This window comes from Excalfactoria chinensis, chromosome 2, assembly GCF_039878825.1.
Source record: "Excalfactoria chinensis isolate bCotChi1 chromosome 2, bCotChi1.hap2, whole genome shotgun sequence".
Taxonomy (NCBI): Eukaryota; Metazoa; Chordata; class Aves; order Galliformes; family Phasianidae; genus Excalfactoria; species Excalfactoria chinensis.
In genome coordinates, this window is record NC_092826.1 from 79,694,944 (window position 1) to 79,720,864 (window position 25,921).

At 42.5% G+C, this 25,921-nt stretch overlaps 2 protein-coding genes across 5 annotated transcripts in view; one reads left to right on the forward strand and one right to left on the reverse strand.

Annotated features, from left to right (window-relative positions):
- Nucleotides 1–3,008, reverse strand: part of LYRM4 (LYR motif containing 4) — an 87,307-nt gene extending 84,299 nt beyond the window's left edge. Inside the window, exon 1 of the mRNA XM_072327761.1 lies at nt 2,817–3,008. Coding sequence (XP_072183862.1) covers nt 2,817–2,902 — 86 coding nt within the window. The 5' untranslated portion in view covers nt 2,903–3,008. The remainder of the gene's footprint in view (nt 1–2,816) is intronic.
- FARS2 (phenylalanyl-tRNA synthetase 2, mitochondrial) overlaps nt 2,940–25,921 on the forward strand; it is a 239,858-nt gene continuing 216,876 nt past the window's right edge. For 2 of the 4 annotated variants that reach the window (XM_072327756.1, XM_072327759.1), the window contains exons 1-2: nt 2,979–3,157; nt 10,095–10,174. The gene's annotated coding sequence lies outside the window, so the exon portion shown is untranslated. Of the gene's footprint in view, nt 3,158–10,094; nt 10,175–25,921 lie in introns of all 4 variants that reach the window. The other 2 variants (XM_072327757.1, XM_072327758.1) reach the window with 2 other exon arrangements.

The following is a 25,921-nucleotide window of genomic DNA, read 5'->3' on the forward strand; positions in this document are numbered from 1 at the left end:
TAGCATCTCCACTAAAAACACATTTCACAAGTTGTATTTTTATTTTTATATTTTTTTTTAAATGCCAAACAAAAGAATTTTAAAGCAAATCTAAATAGAATTTCATTTGCTATTTAAATAGCAGAGGCCACCTCCTCCTGAGATCATAATGTATCGCACTACAAACTATCAGAGGCTCTCCTTTTTGTCACCCATACTAAAAAAAGGATACCCTCATTAAGAACTACCTTTCTTGACTGAAAACTTGACCTTCCCTCTTCACATATTGATTTTCCAGTAGTACAAATCACATTCCTTTCTTCACATTGTCTGCATGGGTGATAGAGCAGAATGGCAGACATAAAATTACTTCCTGTCTGCTAAGTTCTCCCCTGATGTTAAAATCTGGCAGCACACCTGGGCTGCAAAAGTCTCCTTAACACTTAATGCAGGACTCCAGAGACAATCCTGTGTCCTGTTACTCTCAGACAGTCAGTGGCGACCTCTGTTACTTAAAGGCTTTAATGCTGTTCTTCACAGTTACAGCACTAAAAGTTCTGCTAAACAGTAGAATAAAACATATTTCATGAATTACTAGAAAGCTTACAGAGCAAAAATACTCAATTTTAAATCACAATCTACACATACACTTAAGAGAAAAAGCACAGAAGGCAAATATGGAGACAACGACCAGCGGACCATCCTTCAGGTGCACACTTATGCACTGTTTGCAACAGCATTCTGAAATTCTGCAGCTGAAAACATGAATCACTACGATTCATCTTTTATATTCCTTCACAACAAATTAGTTGTATACAAAGTCACTGCCATGCCCTGGAAGAAATTTAATATCATATTACAGCAGCAATGAGGACGCAGGAGAACTGCTTATCAGGGCAGCGAAGAAGCTCACATGGTGCCCATGTTAGCTGTGCATGGAGCGTAAACAAACAGCAATGCAGGATGGCTGTTGTGTTCATGGCAGGTATCTAGGTGTAACAGCTGCCTACTGCTTCTTGCTAGAAATTGCTATTGCATTTGGTTTCACAAACTCTCTCAGAGAGGCATAATTTTTGCACAAAGTAGCAAATGCCCTCTAAGCAAAAGCAATGCTGCACCTGGGCCAGAAGCAGGCACTTGTCCCAGCTGTCCCTGGGCTCTCTCTGCCTACTCAGTACAGTCCTGCCCTCAGCCCTGGGCTGCAGCTCCCAGACTGGGCTCTCCCTGAACTATTCAAGAGCATCCAAAGGAGGGCTACAAAGGTGGGGAGGAGCCCAAAGGGCAAGATGTAGGTGGAGCAGCTGGGGTCCCTGGGTTTGTTCAGCCCACAGCAGAGAAGCTGAGGTCTCATGGCAGCTGCAGCTCCTCACAGGGAGCAGAGGGGCAGCGCTGAGCTCTGCTCTGTGTGACAGCGCCAGGGCCGGAGCATGGAGTTGTGCCAGGGGAGGGGCAGCTGGGGGTCAGGGACATGGTCCGCACCAGAGGGCAGTGGGCACAGAACAGGCTGCCCAGGACAGTGGGCACAGCCTCAGTGCCAGAGCTCAAGGAGCATTTGGACAATGATCTCAAAACACAGGGTTTGAATTTCAGGTGGTCCTACAAGAAGCAGGACTGAATAATGCTTGTAGGTTCCTTCCAACTCAGGATATTCTATGATTTTACACATTCACTGGTTTTATAGTATGTAATGAAAGGTCTATACATAAAACCGAGATCTTTTCTTAAGGAAAGTGAAATCATGCACCCCAACACAGCACCAAGAAATAGCAAATATGCAACGTAAACGTGTACCTTCTGATTTCCAAGCTGCAAAATTTGTTGGCAAAAAAACGCTCACCAGTCCACCTGTTACTGTATGATGGCCAGTTTTGAACCATAAGCCAAAACATCCACATGGTTTAGACCCCTCAGGCACGTATCTCACTGTGGGGTGAACCTAAGCTCTGGGTATGGCTTATAGAAGAGGAGAGAACCTAATGGTTCCCTGAGTCCCCAGCTTCTGGGCTGATAACCCCAGCTGGAAACAACGTAATTCAGATCAGGAGCTGTGCACCACCACTCAAAGCCTCATGCCATCCCTGTTGCATTCAGACATCCTTCAATTGCTCAAAATAATACTAAGTACTTGGGGCAGGAAGAAGCCTTGATAGTAGAGGAGCTAAGGCAGAAGGAGAGGAACTTGAGGAGTTAGCAGTAAAGGCTTAGGAGCTCCAGCCCTTCAGGCTTCCTGTCAGGGCACTCTCACACAGGAAATAACACACTTATTCCTTAAGGGTCACAGAACTTGCTGTGGTTATGCCAGTTCAAAGCCTTCTGTTTCCAGCTCAGCAGTTCTTGCAGGCCTGGAGATGATTCACAGCGAAGGTATCTCACGTGTCTCTGTGGTACCACAGAGCGGTAAGCAGCCTTGCCAGGGGGCAACGCAGCAGGGACCAGAACACAGCTAGGCCTGTGCCTGCAGCAGCCGGCCTCCCGTTACTGAAAGCACTGTCCAGTGACGCCCAGAGCAGACAGACGGTCAAGCAGCCATGCTACACAGCACCCTGTGCAGCGCTACTCCCTCTCACAGCACCCAAAGCAGCCGAACTGCACCGTGCGAGCCGGGAACTCCTCCAGCACGGGCTCAGCCCGCAGCATTCAGCCAGCCGACAGCAGCTCCCTGCAGTCAGCCCTTCGCTTGCCCCTCCGCAAGGTGCCCGAAGCCGCCCATGCCCTCCAGCTACAAACACGCGCACAAGGAGCAAAGAGAAAGCTGTCCGCTGCTGTACCGTCCCGAACCCTCTCCGCCCCGAAGCTCCCCGTTATTCCCCCTTCCCGACCTCCGCGAGGAGCAGCACCTGTAATTGTAGCCGCTGAAGCGCTGGCTCTCTCGCAGCAGAGCGCGGTACAACCGCAGCACCTGGGCCCGGCTGGACGCTGCCATGTTGCCGGCGCAAGGCGGCTCCTCCCGCCCGGGCCCTTTTCCCCGCCCGCGGCGCCCGGAGCCGCCTCCCGAACCCGGCCTTCTCCGCGCGGCACCCGGCGACACGACGCGGTGAGTGACGGCCTGGCCCGCGAGGAGGGAGTTAAGCCTTGAGCCCGGGGGCCGGCCCGTGCTGCTGGGCGGGGAAGATTGCCGACGGCCTAGGCGGCCCGGAGTCGGGCGGTGGGGTGTTTTTGTGCGGTTGTCTGTGGATCGGTGAGTGCAGCGTAGATCTCGGTTGTACGTGAGGTTTTTGCGTCGTGCGAGCGTTTGAGGTTGAGGCCTTCTTGAAGGTGCGTGGAGGAAGCAGGCGTTGAATGTAAAGAACGCGGAGTGGAGGGGTGAATGGTGTGCGAAGCTGGACTGTGTAAGGTTGGGGTCGGGCCTGGAAGTTAGCAGCAGGTGAATAACGTTCTCTCGTTGATCTGTGGTTTCTAAGCAGTTTGGTGGCACGTTTTCAGTCATAGAGGCTTTGCCTGCTGCTGCCCGGTGCTGCAATGTGGGGCCGTGAGCACCGGCTGAGGCTCCCTCTGAGCACCAGGCAGCACTTCTGTGTTGTGTGCAGACAAGCACTTGCACAGGATACCCAGAGGCTGTTGCAGCTCCTCCTTGGACATCTTGAGGAAGCTGCCTGAGTAAGGAGCCTGAGTACCCTGCTCCGGGCAGCCTGCTAGAGCTGGGATTGGGTCAGATGGACCACAGGGTCCTGCCAGCCTCAGCCCTTCTGCAATTCTGTGCTCTCTTAATCATTCTTCCCTTCAACACCCCATTTGGAGTTGAGTTCTGTTATTAAAACCATACTCGTTTTACACAGCTATAGCTCAGATACTGTTTGAATTAAGAAGTGAGAACTTCTGAGGGTGATTAACAAGTTTTTTCCTGCCTCAGCACTTTTATTTGCAAGAGGAAACCCCCCATTATCATTCTTCTAACCTTCTCTACAGCTGCGAGAAATTGCCATAGCGGTGCTATTGTTGAATTTAATGCACAGGCCCACTTGTGTTAGAACAGGCCTTGGAGAGGGCAGTACCCAGGTAGCAGTCTATACAAGCACTGACTTGGATTACACAGTCCCAGAGAACAACAGGTACCTGAATAGTTTTAAATAGGCTCTGCCTGTTTGTTTGGATTTTATTCTCTGCAGCAATACCGAGACTCAAATTCTACATAATCACCTCTTATGTTTTCTATGCCTGAAGCGTCCTGGTACTGTTCATGCTGGAAACACATAGCATCCCCTTCTGCTGAAAGTTTTGCCACTACGGAATAAATTTGGCTGTGCAACTTAACATATATGTTGCCCCACCTATGTAGATAATATTATAGTATGAGTTCCTTATATTCTTACTTGCTTCATAGCACATTTTGTAAATAGGATACGCTTATATTTATTCTACGTGTGTCTCTGGCAAAAGTATTTCAATTGCTGCTAATTAAGCTCGTTGTATAAGTATGCTTGGGTATTTTTTTGTGTGTCAGTTGTACATGTGATGCAATTATTTCATAATTCATAATAAACTAAAGTAGCTCCTAGTATAAGTAATATCACTGACGTGTCTCATTTTTTGCATGAATGTTCATATGGTCTTTATATTAGAGCAGCCCTTTTAGGCTTCTGGAAACTGATATTTTCCACACATTCCAGATTTCTTGGGTATTCTTGGGTTTTCTTTTTGTCAAAATCCAAACTAGAGATGTTACAGGAAATGCATTTTATTTTATTTTATTTTATTTTATTTTATTTTATTTTATTTTATTTTATTTTATTTTATTTTATTTTATTTTATTTTATTTTATTTTATTTTATTATTTTTTAGGAAAATATAAGCAATGGAGACATCACAATGAGCATCATGTCAAGGCCTTCCTTTTAAAATCACAAAACAATGTCTTTTATGCTAGCTTTTGGCCTTCTGGAGACACAAACAGAAAACTTTGTTGAACACATGATTCAAAAAACCCTGTGTTTAAAGAGCCTCTGGGTGGAGGACTGAATCCTTGTAGCCCAAGCTATGTTGCTAGCCCAGACTGCCATGCCAATCTACATGAATTGCCAGTGCTCCCCTATCCTTGTAGTTTTCAGCAGTTGGGGCGCTTAATATGTGTTAAAGCAGAATAGTTTTAATCCACAGATTTATCATCTTCCTTGAACACATCAGCAGCAACCCCATCCTTTGTTTTGGTCATGGGTTTCAGGCAGCTTAAAAGATGTCATGTGCAAAATGAAACCTAGCTTTGAGAGTTCAGAGAAATTATGTGAAGGTATTCTGCAGGTGAGTGTGGCAAGGGCTCTATCTAATCTTAGAGTAAGCTTTATTATTTTCATTAAGTAGAATATTGATATTACAGCCATCAGCTATGGAAGATGTGGGAGTAATTAGGAAGAAAGCAAAAGGCATTAGGTAAATTTTGGTTGCAAGAGCACTTGGTTTAATATTTGTAAGGTAATTATAGGTGATTTAGGCTTAAGGTGTTAATCCTGCTTCTGAATCTCCTTGACAGTGATTGAGGTTCTTTATTTGTTTATTATTTTATAACCTTTTTTTAAGAAGTATCAAAACTTATTACGTTTAAAATAAGCAATAGGCACATGTGTTATCAAATGTAAAGGAAACATACCAAAGAAAAGAGAGTCTTCTCTTGTCTCCCCTTCATGTCTTAACCTTTATTAAACTTCAGAAGGGAAGAACTATTTTTAAGCAGAAGCTTATCTTTATGAAGTCAAATTGGTACAGTTAACTGGAAAAATAAAATTCTTAAATATTTTATTAATGCTTTTTCTTGGAAGCTTTTGTGAAGTCATGCCTTATGGGCTCTGCTGTAAGTAGGAATTACCTCTGCTGTGACTAAAGATTGTAATTTTGGGCAGGGTGGGCTGGATGTTTCAGCTGGCCTTCTGTTCAGGTGCATCACTGCAGGCCTACAGAGTATTTCAAGGACAGACACAGACCAAATGATTGGTATGACCTCTGTTATGTCCTGTGATACTGGAGCCTGTATTTTGGGAAGCGGAGACAACTTCTTTGACCAGTGTACATTTGTATGAATATGCTTGCTTCTGGCATTTGGTCTGGCAGAGGAAGATGACTGTGCCTTTCCTTTTTTGCATCTCATGATCGTAGAATCATAGAATCACAGGGTTGGAAAGGACTTACAAGATCATCCAGTCCAACCGTCTTCCCATTACCATTGCTACCACAAGCCTCTAAACCATATCTCATAGCTCCTCATCCAGATGCCTCTTGAACACTGCCAGGGATGGCGACTGCACCACTTCCCTGGGCAGCCATTCCAGTGCCTGACCACTCTCTGAGAGAAAAGTTTTTTTCCTTATGTCTAATCTGAATCTCCTCTGGTACAACTTGAGGCCATTTCCTCAATTTGAGAATAATACAGTAATATGGGTATCTGGAATAGTTACTAGTATTTTCAATGTGTAGCTGCTCAAAAGGAGGGAAAGAAAAAAAAAAGAGAAAGGAATTTGGATGACGTACCTGAAGAGATGTTGGACTGCTGTGAAAGGAAACAGCTGTTATATTCTCCAGTACATGTTGGATGTTTTGTTGTACGTTGCCAAATTGTTCCTTATGGTGCACTATTTCAGCTTTATGACATGGCACTCAACACTTTTAAGAGAACATGTGCTTTCCTGCTATGCTGCTGCTCATGTCGATTATTTTCCTTTTGGGGTCAGAACGATAATTGATTGCTGCGATATTACCATCTCTTAATTATTATTTTCCAGTTTGTGCAAACTTTCTCACTTTCCCCTGCTGCTGTGGTGCTCCTTCTTTCTCTTCTTTCCAGCTGTTAGTTGCTGACAGGCAGTGTCATGCACAGTGAGATCCAATCTGGGTTATTTCAGATCCTTTACGATAAGGACTATAAATCAAGGGAAATCTTTGATTGTCGGAGTTGTAATGAATTATATGATCCAGCTATTCCCCGTTGTGAGCAAAATCTAGGTAGTATCTAAAGAAGGCATTGAATAACTCTACTTCTTGAAACTTTTGTGTTTCAAATTCATCCGTGCTCCTAAATTATTTGTGTGTCTTAGAAAATTCGAAATAAGCATTCAGAAGGAAGAAGCAGCAGCAGAAAACTCTTTGTCACATTTTGTGCATTACCCCATTTCCTTCTGAACTGACGTGCAAGATGTTTGAAGGCCGTGAGAGCAGTAATAATAATTAAAACAAACAAACCCAAACGAGCTGTTGGTCTTCTGTTGTAATAGTTGGCCTTGTAAGGAATTCCTGCTTTATCACTGCTCCTAAAACTTTGCTGGTTTGTGGTCTCTAGTGTTGCAGGTGTAGGACTGGAAGAAACACTGACTTTTTTCCTTTTTGGCCTCAGTTTTAATTTGTCAGATTCCTATGGCTGTGTGCAACTCCTGAGGGTTTCATGGGCGTTGTATTTGCTTATTAATTTACGTATCATGCTAAGCAGCTAGATAGTACAGCACTCATGGGATGAAATCTGAATCAATGGGCTATATTGATATATTCCATATAGATTTTAAAGGATGTTTTATAGTGGGTGTATCTGTAAAGTACTTTGGCATTCATGTACGAAAACTGTTTTTAAGAGTCTGGAATTAGAAGGGTAATTTTGTGTTATAGTACTGGGCCAAAGTAATAATAAGTAATAGGGGATTAAAATTTCTAATAATACTCAGATAATTGAGTGTGTAGTAGTTCTAGCAAATATGAACAACACTTCTAACCTGAATGCTGATGAAATTCAAAGTATTTTCCAACCAAGAATTCAACGAGGAATGAATGTATTTCCACTCTGAGATCACGTGATGTAGTGAAATCTTACCAAGAAGCCTAATCATGGGAAGAGGGAAGGACAGGATTTATGAAGTGTTCTTGACCATGACCTCATCAATTCTGAAGAGCTTTCTCTGCTGTGTTTTCCAGTGTTTCATCCCATCTAGTCTTAAATAACTTCCCTCTCTTTCCTCTCTGTATGAAAAATACTCTAGATCACGTCTTGCTGGTAAGTAATGCTCTCTGCTGCTTAGCCTAAGCCACCTTCTTAACCAGATTCATCCTGCTATTTCAGTTACGCCCCTTAGAGTAACTTTGTGTAGTTCCTCTCCCTCCTCATGGTTTACGCTGACATCGTATTGCGCTTGCAGCCCAGGCAGCCAATCGTATCCAGGGTTACATCCTGCAGATGGTGACCGGCAGGCTGAGGGAGGTGATTCTCCCCCTTTACTTTGCTCTTGTGAGTCCTCACTTGGAGTAATGCATTCAGTTTTGGGGCCCCCAACACAAGAAGGACATTAAGATATTGGAGTGGGTCCAGAGAAGGGTGACAAAAATGATCAAAGGGCTGGAGCATCTCCCCTACAAGGAGAGGCTGAGAGAGCTGAGGCTGTTCAGCCTGGAGAAGAAAAGACTGAGGAGACTCACAATGGCCTTCCTGTACCTAAAGCAGCCTACAGTAAAGCTGGAGAGGGACTTTTTGTAAGGGCGTGTAGAGACAGGATGAAAGGAAATGACTTTAAACTGGAAGAGGATAGATTTAGGTTAGATATTAGGAAGAAATTCTTTACTTCTTAACTACTAATGTCTTTGTAGCCATCTATGTGTCTTTTTGTTGACTGGTGGTTTTCTTGACAAGTTGGTTACAAACAGTGCCGTCAGCCTTTTTTGTTGATTATGATCACATCTAAGATGTCTTGCTAGTGCAAAATTTGTTCTTTTGACCTTATTTTTGTTGAATGAATGTTTATCTGGTTAGATTTACCACCGTGGTGGTGAAGGACATGCTGTCCATCTGCATTTTTCCATTTGGGGATTCATGCATTCATAGCACAGTCTTGTGTTTCTTTCTGGTTACCCAGTCCCGTGTTCCTGGTGTTGGAAGTCAAAGGTAACCAGCAGCTTGCATGTGTCCTCATTCATCCCCTGCTCCTTGTGTTGTGGGCTTAAGCCCTCTTGCATGCAATAGAAGGCCGGCTCCAGTCAAGCCATAGGCTCTTATTTACCAGAGAGGACTTAAACCTTTTCTTTCTGCTTAGTGATTATTTTCTGGAAGCTGTTCCTAAAGTGAAGTATTGTGGTGGAAATGCTAAGTCATGTCTTGAACCAGTGTTTGAGTACCTGACGGGGCCAACTCAGGGGGGCTCAGATGCAGGCTGTACACCTGAGTGACTGGAAGGGATGGAGCCAGGATCCACCCCTTCCCAGACCTCATTTAAGGGTTGACAGTGGAGGTGAGGGTACCTTACCTGGAGGTCTTTGTATACCTGAGGCCTTCTGAAGGTGAGCATCTTCTTTCCTTTATTTCTGTATCTATGGCTTTTGCATTTGTGTAGGTCATCACTTGCTGCAGCCTGGGATCTTGCTGCTGTCATTACTGCACTTTTCATCATATTACAAATACCAGAAAGGCTAGAAGTGTCTCCTTACTATCATTTAGCGTTGAGCTGATGTAAGAATATTTTCTACCTGAGGTAAAGTAAAAGCTAAGAATCCTATATAGTTTTTCAAAAGGATGCATTTGCAGAAGAAATACATTGCAAATGTGAAGTGTGGAAGACACTGGTATTTTGAATTCTTATGAAAGAAGGATTAAACAAAACAGGTTTATCGTATTTAATCCTTTATTCTGTTAGGCAGTAAGGATTAAGTGGATTGTAGGCAAGTTGGTCAGTTTTCTGGCAGTGGTGAAAGGAGGGGGGGAGTTATTTTCTGTACGTAAAGCATTTTTGTTTTATGTATTGTTTTGTGTGCATGTGACTTCTAGCACTATTAGCTTGGAATTTTGATCTGGAAAAGAAACAAACTTAAATATGAAAATGAAACAAATCTTGTGTATTTCCAGAATGGAAAGGGGTCTATGAGGCAGTGTTTTTATTTAAATGAGGAAAATGATACACCTGTATTAGCATGCTGCAGTAATGGTGCAGTTTAAGGTATACCTTAATTTTACCTCACTGTGACATCTTTTGTCTTTTATCTTTTGTCAGCATCAGTTTTTGTCCCTGGAGCTCTGGCCATAATAATGAAGGCCATGCTTACAAATATCTCATGCTTCTGATGTGTTTATAGGATAACTGTCAGTATTTTCTATGTGTCTTCACACTTCTTTTATTCAGGTTCTCATATTTGGACTGACTGTGCCGAATTTTGCCTTTCAGCCTGTCTCCAAAGGGAAGGTACGGTGCACCAGAGCTAACAGGCAAATGAAGTGGGGCTCAGAAAATATCTCTAGTTCCTGGTAAGCAATTACAAATGTATTTGTCATTCTCAGTCTGTCCTTGACACTTACATCACCAGAATTTTTAGGCAATAACAAGTTTTCAGTCCTTGTCCATTTTGAATAGTAACAATAAAAAATATTTACTCATCTTTACAGTTAACAACTGTTAAAGACTTTCCTTTATGACTGCCTTTACGTTCCACATAGATTTAATGGGTTTCCTTGCTTCCAGTTTCAAGAGAAGGAAAGCAGTGAGACTCAAAGTATAAAGACAGGTGATAATAATAGTCTAAAGGACAAATTGTATCACCTGTGTATTAGAGTATGTCTGTTACTTTGAATATAGTTCCTTTAAAAGCTGTCCATCTATGTAAGCAACAAGTTGCTGTTTGGCGTGAGAACAGGTAACAGAATTATGTTATCTTTATTTTGCAAGCCATTTATAGTTGGTTCAAGTCAGAATCCAGTGCAGGATGCCCTGGCGAGTAATAATAATTGTGGACTTACAAACCTCACCATGTTTGTTTTATTCCCCCACCCCGCAGTGCATTTTACTCTGGTACTGCTGTTTTTTTTCCATTGTTTTCTTGTGGTAGGTTTTAGTTTAATGTTCATTCTACAAGCAGAAATTCTACTGAATGCATGAAGACTTGAACTAAGTACGTGGGGAGTAAAGAAATTCTGTTTTTGTGTAAGACGCTGTTATTGTAAAATAAAATAACTTTAAAAAATAAACCCTGGTTAAAATACCTTGCGTATCTTAACAATTCCTGTATTATCACCTGTTTGAGTTCATTTGACTGTAGCATCTACTGATTTTTCCTTTCAGACCCATGATAGAGCTCACTAGAACTGTGGGAAACTCGATCTTTTAGCACACTGATTGCAATTGGTTTTAAAGAAAAGCTGAGACAATGACTGTATTTGAATTTTCTTAGTATGTAATGGATGTGGCATTAACTTGAGATTCTTTTGTCATATGCGTCCGCGACATAAAATATCACCTTGTTCTTCATTACTAGTAAATAGTTTGTTCTTCTATGTATTTCTCTCCAACTTGTATAGCTTTGTCCATCCATTCAGTGCATACATTTTGGGTCAGTAATGCAAGATGAGGGGTATTATGTTACTTTTGTTTTCTGTAGAGTAGAATGGGGAATACTTCCATGTACCATAGTTTGAGATATGTATACTGAACTCTGTGTTTACTTTTCACTTAGGCTTGCTTTACAGGCTGTTATTTTCAAGTATCTGATGTCACAGAAGGGCTCTCTGACATAATCAAAATATATGGCATTCTTGAGACCTTTCAGGCAAACATATTTTATTCTCTGTACTGTGCTTTATCTGGCTTAAGGCTTGCTTATGTTTATAAACTTACTGTATTTGTTACCTGATAACATTAAAGATGCTTGAGAGCCCATTGTGCTAGAATGCAGCATGCCATGGTCCCAATACATTCTCTCTTCTAGCTTAGTGACAAAGAAGTCAGTAATCCTAGTCATGTTCTTTCTGTCACACTTTCTTTTCCTACACGAGCTAGTGTATAGTCTTGCACCTGGGTAGGAGTAGCTACATGCATAGGTACAGGTCCTAACCAGGGGCTGACATGCTGAAAGGAGCCCTGCAGAGAAGGACATGGATGTCCTGGTGGACAGCAGGTTGGCCATGAGCCATCAGTGTGCCATTGTGATCAGGAAGGCCAATGGTATCCTGGGGTGCATTAAAAAGAGTGTAGCCAGTGGGTTGGTTGAGGGAGGTAATTCTCCTCCTCATTTCTGCCCTGTTGACTCCACATCTGCAGTACTGTGCCCAGTTCTGGGCTTCTCAGTTTAAGAAAAACAGGGATCTCCTAGAGAGAGTCCAGCTGGAGGACTGCAGGGATGATGAGGGGCATGAAGCATCTTCCTTGTGAGGGAAGGCTGAGTGAGAGACCTGGAACTCTTCAGCCTGGAGAAGAGAGGACTGAGAGAGGTTTTTATAACTGTTTATAAGAATCTAAAGCATGGGAGTCAAGTTGATGGGGGTGGGCTAATGGCAGTAGAACGAGAGGCAACAAGTAGAAAACTAGAACACAGGAAGTTCCATACTAACACAAGGAAGAACTTCTGTCAGTGATGAAGCACTGGAACAAGCTGCCCAGAGAGGCTGTGGAATCCCCTTCTTTGGAGACATTCAATATGCCTACCCGTATGACCTGCTGTAGGGAACTTGCTTTAGCAGGGAGGTGGACACAATGATCTCTATAGATCCCTTCCAACTCCTATAGTGATGTGATTCTTTAATTTAAATCAGTGCTTAAATTGAGAATCTTCTTGCGTTGATTGCTGCAAAATGCTTAGTTCTCCTTTAACAAGTTAGAGGAGGTAACACCTTTTTTTTGAGCACTGTGTAGTCAGTAGTGTTTTAACACAATCAATTGTAGTGCTAGAAGATAGGTATGCCTAAATAACTATGAAGTGTAGTTGACTATATAAATCCTAGCTGTAAACTGTAACAGAACCAGAGCACGGTTGTATCAGGAAATAAGAACGGGATTAAGCAAATCCATTTTAAAACTTGGCTGATGTTTGAGTAGGCAGAATTTTAAACTGAATTATATTTTAAAATTTCTAATGAATGTTTCTTAGCATCACTGCCCATAATTCAGTATCACTTGTTGCAATTAAGGTAATTTTAAGGGAAAAGACTACACTTTTTACCCTTAGGCTTTAAATATAGTGCTTCTTTAGCTGCAGATACAGAAAGTATTTCTCAGTACAAGCACAGTATTTTCAAATTGTGTTTTGTCTTTTGGTAATGCCTATGCATTTGTAGCGTAGAATAAACAAAGTAAAATTGTAAAGCTTGTTCATAAAGGTTGGCTAGGCAGTTAATTCATGTGAGATGTCTTGAATACACTTGCTTTTTAAAAGAGTGAAGTAAGCCTTTCATATTGCAGGCCAGCAGCGTGTTGGAAGACTGATGAGGCAGCACAGAGACGTGATAAATTCTTATGGGATTTTGAAGAAATAATTGTTCATCCACATGTATTTTACTGCTGGGATCAAGGAAATAACAGCAGAGTAGTTAAAGTAATATATTGAGTAAATACATTTGCTAGGAAGAGCAGGATGAGGGAATAAAACTGAGAATGCTCAGCACTGCAGTCTGATGTGGTTTTGTTTTCTTTTATTTTCCCCTCTGAAATTTGTATTTCTGTGAGTTGTTCCGAGACAAAAACTGTGGCTGTGTGAGACTTGCTGACAGAGCCCCTTTGTCATCTTTGTGAATAGTGCTGTTCGTGTATGGACAGTGTTTTGTTGGAAGGATTGACTAGCACTTAGATATTTATGTAGTAGGTTGCTTCCCTTTGCCTCTCCCCACCTTTCTGTGTAGCACTTTATAGGCTAGTTGCTTTTTTCATATTTGTTGTATATTTTTTTTCCTGTTTCATTCATATCTACAGCCCATGTGATTTGAGATGGAATGTAAATCATGGCACAGTGTTTCTGAACTGATACTGTAATTTTTATTACCTATCAGCACTTCCAGCCTGAGACTTTGGGTTAAATTTTCCATGTGAAATGAAGGGCCTTCTGCAGAAGACACTTGCACTTAAATGGAAAAATAAACAAATCCGATCTTTATTTTCTCATTCAGTCACTCAACAGAAAAGGGCTTCAGAAATGGGGAATTATGCCAAAATGGTAAAGGCTTTTGCATTATGTAAAGAAAAAGTGTCAGAGTAAGTGGGATTTACTTCTCAGTACAAGTCGTAGGACCCCTTTACATGTATCAGTGGTAATGGGCTTTTGACAGTGAGCCAGCAGAAATGTTTTAAAGCAAAACAAAGGCTCTCAAGTGTCTGAGTGAACTTCTAGGAAGCATTTTTTTACTCATATCTTAATCTGTAATGGGTTTTAGCTGAAGCAGCGCTGACAGCATTCTGCTGTTTGATTGTTGCTGAGCAATGTGTGTGGAGCGGGCCCTGCCATGGTGGTGTGGGCCAGCCTGGAGGTAGGACAGGTGTCTCAATCAGGCCAAGGGGTATTCTGTACCATGGGATCACACACAGGAAGATTGTAAAACTGGGGGTGGTTGGCTGGTTACTGCTTGGGGTTTGTTGAGCATTGGTCAGTAGGAGTGTGACCTCACATTACTGATAGGCTTCATATTGGTGCTGTGTGTTGGCCAGTTAATGGCAGTTAACTGCATTGCAGTTATGTGTGTAGTTATCATTGAATTTCTGCTTTCATTTTCCTGTTTTGGCAGTGGGTTTTTATCTCAATGCATAAATTCTATTTTGTTCCCAATTTATTTCCACCATAACACTTGGATGTGGGTGAATGTGTGGTGCTGAATTGCTGATGGGTTAATCCGCAGGAGTGTAGCATTGCCATCTGGGACTCCTGAGCAGCTACAGTAAAGGAGATCTAAGGTCTGGAAATAAAAGCTGTACTTGTGCCATCCCTTTGTCACTTTCTTTTTCTCGTGTTGGGTCTCTAACATGGTGTAGAAGGAGGTGTTAGGAGCAAACCTCTGTGGTTACACCTCCAAAGCCTTTTGAACCAGGATGCAGCGAATTTGATTGAAGACAATGAATTGTCCATTAGGAAATGGTTGATGTTTGTCTTAAAGCAGGGAAGATGTGAAGTGGCCATCTAGTTGACATTGCATATGCAAGTTTGATTAAAATTGGTTGAATGATTTTTCATTTAAGATTGTTTGTCCCCATATTGAAGGGATATTAAGTTTCAGGGATAGACACTTGTCCTTCTGTCAGAAGCTGATTACTTCAGTTTTCACTTAACTGATTGTTGATTTGATTCATGAAGAGGGAAGAATATTTTGACTTCCTATGCAGTGTTCAGTTGGCTAGCAGTTGTGGCATTGCATTTGACATCTAATGGATCATTACTTGATCTGAATATTCATTTACTTTCTTTGACTTTGGATGTATCTGTTAATTTTTAGGAAGCCTTTTAAATTCAGTGCTGTGTTTCAAGTACATTGGGCTGACGCTTCCCATGTTCAGATTCTACCATATATTGCTGCAACAGCGGTTAATGTGCTACATAAGTACCTTCATAATGAAGGTAAACTTGTCTGTGAAAGAAATAGTTGAAATCTTTTGCAACTCTTCATGTAGTAATAGTAGCCTGTTTGCCTTCAAAACTGGGACTATCCTCTACAGCAGCTTTATGAAAAAAGACACTTTAATTGTGTTTAATTGTGTAGTCAGCTGTCAAATAATTCACTTAGAATTCAGATCCAAGAGAAGATACAAAATCTGTGCACTCATGGAGTCCTCTTCACTCTCCTGCTGTTGGAGTGCTTTTGATAAAGAAGGAAGAGGACAGAGTAGCAGCTAGCTGCCTGGAACTGATCCACAGAATGTTCAATTCAATGGGCTTTTTTTTTTTCTTTGGCTTTGATCATCCTTGGATTGAACCTGTATGTGTGTGATTTAATTAGCAGCAAGCGTGGGAAATGTTGGTCTGTTGGCTTTTTAGTGCCTTACCTACTGCAATGGTAATCGTATAAACAAACACGTTTGTGTATCAGTGACAAAGACAAGTGTTGAAATACTGACAACTGGTTTTCCTAATGGTGGCTGGATGTTCATTTAAAAGCAAGGTGTTTTATTGCTGTAGATTTAATTTGCCAGAGAGTAAAATGGATGCTGTTATGAGTCTGAATGAGTTATAATTTGAGAATTTATGGAAGCTAGCATGCTTCTGAAGTATTAGTAGAGTTAGTAGGAAGAGTATGCATAAACGCCAAGGATTTTTGATGTCAAATGTTTATATTATTATTATGTTTATTATACAATAACTCATTTACATAATAGATCATATTGAGAGCATCCCCAGTAATGCTTTCTATTTGTTTAAATTATGTAAAGTGGCATGGCTTAATCTTGGGAGGTGCCTTTACATTCTACATGAGTTTCCAGATCAACCAAGGGGGAACATGTTGAATTAAGTCAGGTTTGCATCAGATTTTTAAGATAAAGTATTGCTCAGCCATAGTTCAGAGTGGCCAAATGTCTCATCTAAGCATTTTAAACATTGCTTTCCTTTATCATCAACAAGATTTCTATCATAATATTGTGTTACATCACCCCTTATTAGGTGAGCTGTCCCTATGCTTTAAGCTGCAGTGCTTCATGAAGTTGAGATACTGTGCAGCGCAAGAAAGGGTCTAAGGACCAACTGTGTGTATTTACACTGAACACAGAGATTCCGTGTGGATCTGTTCTATGTTTGCTTTGCAAATATTGGCAGATAGACTGTAAATCATTCAGCCTTACAATACTAAGGGTTTATGAAAGCTCAGGCTTCTTAAGCGTTAGTTGTGTAAGTAGGAAGAGTAGGTATAAATAGCAAAGTAGGAAGTGGAATGTTAGCTTGTATTCTTTTTCAGTTTAGCAGCTGTGTAGCCTTGAATCCATCACTAAGATTTGGATACATTTCCTATAGTTTGCAGCCAGTTCTTAGCCCAAGAAACGGGGATTCTCAAATGTTTCATACACGTCTGTGAAAACTACCCTAAAAATGAGGTTTATGCCAGTCAGAAGATATTAAAAGCCTAATTTTTATTTTTATTTTTTCATGGAAGCATTTAAGAACTACTGAAGCAACATTCAATAGTATACCAAGAAGATGCTGAGATTTGATACAGTATATATATGTGCTTTTATGTGGGTTTTATACTGCTTTACCAGAGAGAAGGTTTTTCCATACTGATGGCAACATAACACAAAACATATCCTATTTCTGAGGCGGATGTTACTCTTAAATGAGCACAACATGTGCTCAGGTCACTCTGATGAGTGAATGTACATAATCTACAATGATTTTGGGGTGCATGTATTACAAAAATATCCGTGTGTGCTTTAAGAGTGATCCAGACCTGGCAGAAGGAATGAAGCAGGTGTTCTAAGAGGTTATTTTTTGTCTCTAGCTGCTGATAGCTGAGCTTTCATTGCTAGTTCTGCATTTCAGTTTGAGAAGGGACCTAACTAAGCCTTTTTATGTCGTACATACCTAAAAAGGAGGTTTTAATCTTGCACGTTGTGTATCTTGTAACAGCATATGTTAATAACCAAGATATTATTGTACACATTGGAAGAACTTTGAGTTTCAGGCTCCGTTTAAAAACTGTATTGGTTTTAAATGTACAGATGGAAACAAAATGTACAGAAGGTATATAAGTGAATGAGTAAAGGGAAAACTCACCAACGGTGGTGCCTTGACTGAAGCAGCTGAGGCAGTCCTCCCTGGTGAGCGATCTCCAAGAGATACTGCTCCAGTGGGAGTCAGCCCTTAAATGAGGTCTCAGAGGGGATGGAGTCAAGCTCCACCCCTTCCGGGAGCACAGCTACATCACTCTCACCTGTGCTCCCACAGCTGACCCCATACTTGCCTCAGTTGATTAATCAGAGGTTCAGGCTGTGATTACCAATCTCCCATACACTCCACCCCTTCACAGCGTGAACCAATGATTAGGTGAGTTTTCCCTTATCACAGAGACCCAACGCGACGCTGATACAATTTCCCGTCGCACCGAATGCTGATGTTATTCAAATGATGATTGGATGGGTATTCACGATCTTCCGTGGGCCAGTGCTTGATAGATGTTACTGGAGACAAGCCATCTCGAGGTGCAGGTCCATTTGCGTTTCATCAGTCCACACAAATTGTTCTCTGATGGTCCTAGAGGCTTAGAATCTTAGGGAGAGTAATACAGATGTTTCAAGGGTACCAGGAGAGGAAGGTCTGCCCTCCAGGGCAAGATACAGGCCGTATTCTTGTCTTGGGTCAATACTTCTGCTCGCACCGGATTATGTCCCGGCCTCCGATACCATACCCTCTGGCCAGATATCTGTGGCTGTATAACTATATCTGGCACCAGAGGAGGAGTCCTGATCTGCCATAGGGACATGATGGGTGTCCCTTTAGCAATAAAGACCGGAGTATTGACCACGATGTCAGTAGGCCATGTACCTATCACCGAGGGGGTAACTGAACCTCCCACCTCCAATAGTCTCCCCCAAGGTGCAAGTAGGCCACACCACTTAGGTCCTACTTGCACCTTCCAGGGCCAATTTATCTTATGGATTCCTGGTTTTAGATTCTCAGGGGCAGGGAGCAGAAGATTATTGTCATTACCAACCTGCGGTTTTACCTCATTATCAGCACCTGTAATTTGAATCCTAAGAGGGGAGGCCCATATAGTGTGTAACATTTTCAGAGCACTGGGTCTGCCATCCCGAGGTCTTTCGTTCAAGTCCCGCAGGGTTTCGTATAATCTTTTTGTCCACCCCTGCAGGGACTGGGAGTCTGTCTTCAGGGCAGCCTTAAGAATACCATTGTAGCGTTCAATAAGGCCTGCCCCTGTTGGATTATATGGCAGATGGAATCGCCATTCAATGTTGTTCTCTTCTGCCCAGCGCTGTATCATCGTTCCAGTAAAGTGAGTCCCTTGGTCGCTCTCGATGACTTGAGGTGTCCCATATGCAGACATCAGTTTAGTGAGTGCCTTAATTGTATATGCTTGATTTGCCTTTGGTACGGGATAGGCTTGCAGCAGTCCACTTACAGTATCAACGCAGGTCAGGGCATATCTCGCCCCCTCAGACCGAGGGAGGGGCCCAATGTAATCAACCTGCCATCTCTGAAGAGGACTATATCCTCTAGCAATGTGGGATGTTGTTTCAGGCAACGGTCTTGGTCTCATCTTCGAGCAAGCGTCACAGTCCTGACATGCTTGGACGATATCAGATAACTGTACAGGCAGCCCCCATGCTTTAGCAGCTGCCCACATTATCTTTTGTCCAGCATGCCGTAGCTTCTGATGTAACCATCGGGCAATATTTTCGGATTGTGAATTCCCAATCCATCGAACTCGGGCCAGTGTGTCCGCTTCATCGTTTCCTGGTGACTGCAGGGGTTGATGACCAGAGACATGGTAGACACATACCGTCCTGTGTTTGACTGTATTCCAAATGTCTACCCACATGTCTTTCCCCCAGATCGGTCGGGCGTGGATAGTCCATTCCTGGGTAGCCCACTGCGTAATCCACAGAGTAAGCCCCCGGTACACGGCCCAGCTATCCGTACAGATGTTCAGGATGCCATCACCAGGTTCTTTAGTTATAACCATCCACACGGCTCGTAATTCTGCCCATTGGCTGCTCTGACCATCCCCCTCATCAAACCAGATTGTCTCAGTAGAGGGATGGTATGCTATAGCTCGCCACTTGCTCGGGTTGCCTCTGCTGGACCCATCCGTATACCAGGCATCTTCAGGAATAGGATATCTTCCTTCCTGAACAGGGCTCTTCTCTGGTGGAGCGACCATTGGTTCTTTCGGCGTATCACTGCGATATGTCACTGGGCCTAAGATCTTCTGTAATTCCTCCTTGAGTGGAGACGAAGACAAGCTGCTTCTTTGACTTAGATAGGCGACCCATCGTGCTACCGTCTGTGCTTGGGCCACCCCTGTCTTAGGAAGGTGAGTTAGATCTCTTACCCACCCCTGGATCGGTAATGTAGTTTTAACTATAACCTCTGCTGTTTGCGTTATTGGCTCTACCGCTTGTAACGCTGAATAGGCAGCCAATAACTGTTTTTCAATCATGCTGTATCTTTCTTCTGCTCCGTGCCAAACCTGAGACCAGAATCCAATGGGGGTTCGAACAGAACTCTGGCGTTGCCACAGGCCCCAGCCAAAACCATCCTGGGTAACATGAACGTCTAGTTCAGCTGGGAGGGTCGGATCAAATATACCCAATGCCTGGGCTTGTTTAACTGCCAGCTTTGCCTGTTGGAAAGCATCTTGTTCTACCTTCCCCCAGTTCCACGATTGACCCTTCTTGGTAAGCTTATACAATGGCCTCAACAACTGAGCTAAGTGAGGTATAAAGGAGCGCCAATACCCCAATATACCTAAGAACTCTTGTAGCTGTTTCGATGTTGTAGGGACTGGGAACGCTTGGACTTTATCCACTACTGCACTGGGTAGTACTTTGGTTTTTCCGGACCAAATTACTCCCAGGAATTTTACAGATAGCCCCGGACCTTGCACCTTCTGTGGGTTTATAGCCCACCCTCTCTTCTGCAGATAAGCTATCAATAAATCTGCTGCTTGTCTCACCGCCTCTAATGAATCGGATGTTAACAGGAGGTCATCAATATAATGATATAAATTTACATTATGTGGCTTCTGCCACTTAGCCAGATCACACGCCACCAAATTATGACAAAAAGTAGGTGAATGCACGTACCCTTGCGGCAGAACCTGAAAAGTCCACTGCCTGCCTTCCCATGTGAATGCAAACTGGTCTTGTGATTCTTCACTAATTGGAATACTGAAGAATGCATTCGCTAAGTCTAGGACACAGTGATACGTTTTAATTTCTCTACTTAGTGTGTCCATTAGGGAGGCAATATTGGGTACGGCTGCATGAACGGGCGGCGTGACCTTATTTAATTCCCTGTAATCCACTGTCATCCTCCATGTTCCATCCGATTTTCGCACTGGCCATATTGGGGAGTTGTACGGGCTATGTGCAGGCCTTATAATACCCACTTTTTCTAATTCCTGCACTGTTTTTGTTATTTCATCCTGCCCACCTGGGAGTCTGTACTGTTTTACATTAGTAATCCGACGTGGCTTGGGCAGACAAATAGGCTCATGTTTTGCATGGCCTCTCAATATTGTCTGAATTGCCCGGATACTAATGCATCTCTGCCGTAACCGGAACTCTCCCACTGTTGTGTGGAGAGCCAGACCCCACAAGATATCAATTCCCAATATGTACTCCGGAATTGGAGCAATAGATACCTTGTACTCCCGTGGTGGGAGGCGCCCGACCCCCAATTTTACCCAAGTTTGGGTGACTGGAACGGTCTGTCCCCCAAAGCCTCCAATCATTACTTTGTTCCCTCTGAATTTTGTTGGGTCTCCATATATTATAGATGTTTCCGCCCCAGTATCAACGAGGGCCATAACCTTCTGCACATTCTCTCGGGACCAATATATTGTCAATTCCACATAGGGCCTCCGGTCCCGTCTAGAGGCCCTAGGGTGACTGACGTCCCTCATCACGCCATAAACTGGGCCAGATTCAGGTCTTTTACCTCTGATGCCTCTGGTACTGTGACCCGAGGCACCTGAGGTGGCCTCTTTTTCCTATTTGGCACGATAAAGTCTTCTAGATTCCAAACTGTTGTTGGTCGTCGTTCTATAAGCCTTATCCCCGGTCTTTTGGGGCGGTTTTGAAATTTTTGTTCATCCTTCAGCTGTTTCCACAACTGAAGCAGAACGTGATTGGGCTGCCCATCAATTTTGGCAAATTGAACACCTGCTCGGAGTAGATCATTAAACATTTGTTTTCGGGACACCCTAATGGGTCCCGCCCGAGGGGTTCGTGGAGCCGATCTCCTGGCTCGGGCTATTGGAAAAACTTCAGGATCTTCAATTACTCTAATATTGCGCTTGGTTCTTAGGCGCTCCGTTTCCCCCAGGTCCGCTACCAATTGGGCAGCATGTTGGACTGCTGCCTCTGCGGCCACTAGAGGATTCAATATAGAAACCAATGTTCCATACATATGTGAGGGAGCCTGTTGTAAGATTAGGTCCCTCATTCCCGCGGAAAACTTCACCATGTCCGGACTAACAGATACATCTTCATAGACAGCCTCTCGCATGCCTAGTTCCCGGATATAATTTTGTAGGTCTTCCATAGAAGACCACATTCCTGTATGTATTGGCATGTCTGTTTTATTTGACCATACCATACGGCAGGCAGCCATTATCCAATCTACGATCGAATGATTCTCTTCAGGGAACTGGGACCCTGAGTACAATCTCTGCCTCAGGGCAGGATGGACTGTTATAGTTGCTAGTTTAGATACCTCGGAGCCGTTAACTATTACACTTTCTGCTCCCGAGTCCCATAATCGTAACAGCCAGGCTGGGACACTTTCCCTTGGTCTTTGCCTGAAGCGCTGTACTAGATCCATAAGTTCGGTGGGTGTATATGGACGTGCTGTTACGTGTAAATAGGAGTCAGCAGGGGTCCATTGATCAGGAGGCACCCCTGCTGGTCGCTCCTGGACTTTTTTTGTTTTTTGGGTTACCATAGGGCGGACTTCTAATAAGTCCGTCTTAAGTGGCTCTTCTAGGTCAGATTTAGTGACCTTAGTTTGATCCGATGTTTCAGGATCCTTACTATCATCCATTGTAATATACCTAATTTGGGGGGTGTTTGAAAAAAATGATGAATTTTTCCCCGTTAATAGATTAATTTCGCCCTCCAATTTTTCAATGCGGGCTTTTAATAATTGATTTTCATGTTCAATCTTATCTGATTTAACCTCTGCCTGATTTAAAGCATTCAATAAAGGCCAAGCAGCCATGGATGCAGCCATTTGCCTTTCTTTGGTTGTCAAAATATCTTTTTGCAACCCCTGAAAGTATTCAGTTAGATGGTAAGGGGACATATTGCCCGTCACCCGTAAGGGCCCCCATTGTTCGATAATCGTCGCTAATTGAAAATATGGGGACGCCTCAAACCCTGGTATTTGTCCAGGGAGGATTTTCCCTAAGGGGGTGATCTTCTCCCCCTTGAACCAGCTAAACACATTCCACAGGAAAGACATTTTTTTTTTCCGATATTTACAGGCTCCTGCCTGGCTCGCCAAATGTATTGGTTTTAAATGTACAGATGGAAACAAAATGTACAGAAGGTATATAAGTGAATGAGTAAAGGGAAAACTCACCAACGGTGGTGCCTTGACTGAAGCAGCTGAGGCAGTCCTCCCTGGTGAGCGATCTCCAAGAGATACTGCTCCAGTGGGAGTCAGCCCTTAAATGAGGTCTCAGAGGGGATGGAGTCAAGCTCCACCCCTTCCGGGAGCACAGCTACATCACTCTCACCTGTGCTCCCACAGCTGACCCCATACTTGCCTCAGTTGATTAATCAGAGGTTCAGGCTGTGATTACCAATCTCCCATACAAAAACAAAACAAAAACAACCAAGACAAAAACCCCAAACCTGCTGTTTGATAACAGCTGCAAGACTGTAATTAGAGAGTGGTTATCTGCTGACTAGAATTTAGTATTTGACTTATTGTGTTTGATTATATTATTTTTGTACTTATCCAGCTATGATGTTGTCTACTGACTTCATATAGTCTAATGTTTGAAACACTTCTCATTGTTGCTCTTGAACCTCCCAGTACTTTCAAAAAAGAGGACCTTTGGAAAGTGGGGACTGACCTCTCTGCCCAGGATCACCCACAGAAGAATGTGCAGTCTGTGTGCGTCTGGATTGACTCAACAGAGTCTCTAGTAGTCCCTATTTGTCTCAGCTGAAATGAGATAGTAGCTTGTTTTAGATTTCTGGATGTTAAACTATCTGCTCACAATTAAATGTGTTGCTGTCCAGTGGAAACAGTAGGCATACTTGATGAACTCTCTGGATGCAAATACAACATTTGCAGAAAGCCATGGTGGTATTTCCTACTAACAGTTGCTAATAGGCCTTTCTTCTGATGGGGTAACCAGCATGTTCTGATGTTTATAAGTAGTGATTTGCATTTGGAGCTGAACTGTCTAGCTTATGTACTCACAGGGAGCCAGAGCATTAACAGTGGGGTGTGAAGTATTCTTTCCGTAGAAAGCTGTTCATGATGATTCTTGAGGAAAGAGGGTAATGTTCTTCTGTTGATCCTCAACTATGTGGAATCCTGGATATGAACAAACTTTGTCCTGGGGGATTTGTACCAGCTGTGATGACTGCTATATGGTGCAATTGATCTTGTGGTCTTCTGCTCATTATCATCATTCTACTTATGTAATAGTTTTAGGTTGGGAACTGAATATTTATTGTTTCATTGCTTTTTTTTAATTTTTCAATGGAAAACTGGGTGCTCGAAGATAAGATTGGGTCAACAGAGGAATGAAGAACCACTACATGAGGAGCATCTGGTTTGTTTTGCTCATTTATTTGCTTTGCTTCCTCATTTTCCAAGCCAGACAGAAAGTCTAGCAGAAATATCTAGATGTAAAATAAATAAATAACTTACTATAGCACACTGTGTTAGGGCTAAGTAATTAAAATAGATACAAATGCTTAGAGTGGATGCATGAACAGTGTAAAATGATGGTTCAACTGACAAAGTTCTTTGCTGCTATAGGAGGATGTTAGAGTGAGAGCTGAACCAGAGCCAGCATCCGCGAAGGATTAATGCATTTAATTTGTTCTTTTGGTGTGGCTAAAATCATCCCATTTCAGATGTCCACTCTCTTATGAGGAAGTCTTTTAAATCAGTTGAATACTATACTTGTAAAGCCATTTTCCACACAGCGCCTGTGACTGAGAGAAGAAATAAACTGAAATCACCTTATTGGAAAGAATTCATGATAAAACTGGATTGCTATACTTTCCATGCTATTCTCCAACCGTATAAGTTGTCTTTATGACAAACTAATGCCTATTTCAAATTACTGGCCCTCTGGGCTATGTTTTTAAGTTGGAATGGATTGTTTTGCTCTTTGTGCTTCTGTAATCGATGGTTTCCAGAAGTAAAATTCTGAAATTCTAACTAGCTTGCTCTGTTTGATCAAATGTGAATGCAAGGCAGACTAAACAAGTAAAATAAATTGTGAAACTAAGATTAGAGATTTACATGAAGTTTTCCTGTAGTTTTGCAAACTTCTTGTGAAATAAAATACTGAAACTTTGCTGTCTTTTGTTTCTTTCTGAGCAGTTTTTTAGCATAGTGGATCTTCTTGAAAGCTTGGCAGACCCAAGTAGTGCCCTTTGCATCTTCTGTTGGCTCTGACCAACTTTCTCAATTCACATTTAGTAGCAGCTGAAGGATTTTGCCTGTAACTACTCAGTGTGGCCAGCAGAGGAGGTAAACTGAGTTTATGCCTCATGTCTCTGTGAATGGAGATACTTTTAACTTCTCTTATCTCACGAGGAATACAGACTGTTTAAACTTCTAACTACCTCTTCTGTGTAGAGCTGTTGTTATCAGTTCATTTAGTTGGCCAGCAGTATCTTTTCAAAGGCAATTTGAAGGCAGCAATGATTGTAGAGCTTTTGTTTATTTAGAAGGAAGTTGTTGGAGCTATCTGTTGTCATGAATTCTTAAAGCTATTGAATTGCCACGTGCTTCCAAGGGTTATCTTAAAGAATTACTGTGCTCAGGGCAAGTAGCTGTAAATCTCTAATACGAAAATAAATATTTTAAGCCAACAGACCTGCTGAAAGCGTGTGAGTAGAGCCGAGGGAATTGTATTCTTTTATATTGTTTTTTCTAGTGAGGGTTATTTATCAGGGTGAGCAGATGGACACTACTCATTTTTGGCATTCATTGATAAGCCTGCTACCTCTCCAGGTGGCTCAACAAAAAAAATAACGCTGTGGCACTGTTCCCATTTTATTTTTATTCCTCTCAGACTAGTTAGTCACCTTTCTCTGTTCTCCTCATTTACAGCCATCTGCTGGAGTTGGTTTTGGGTTTTTTTTTGCTTTTTGTATTTTTTTTTTCTCTTCATTCTAAAATCACCAAGGAATCTCCAATAAGAGCTGATAGGAAGTCTTTGCATGTTTTGAATTGGAATCAATTGTTTTCTCTTTACTCAGCTTCTGACTTTAATTTTCATCAGCCAATCGTAGAATGGTTTAGGTTGGAAGGGACTTTAAACACCACAGAGTCCCAATCCCCTGCTGAGGGCAGGGCTGCTATCCACTAGATCAGA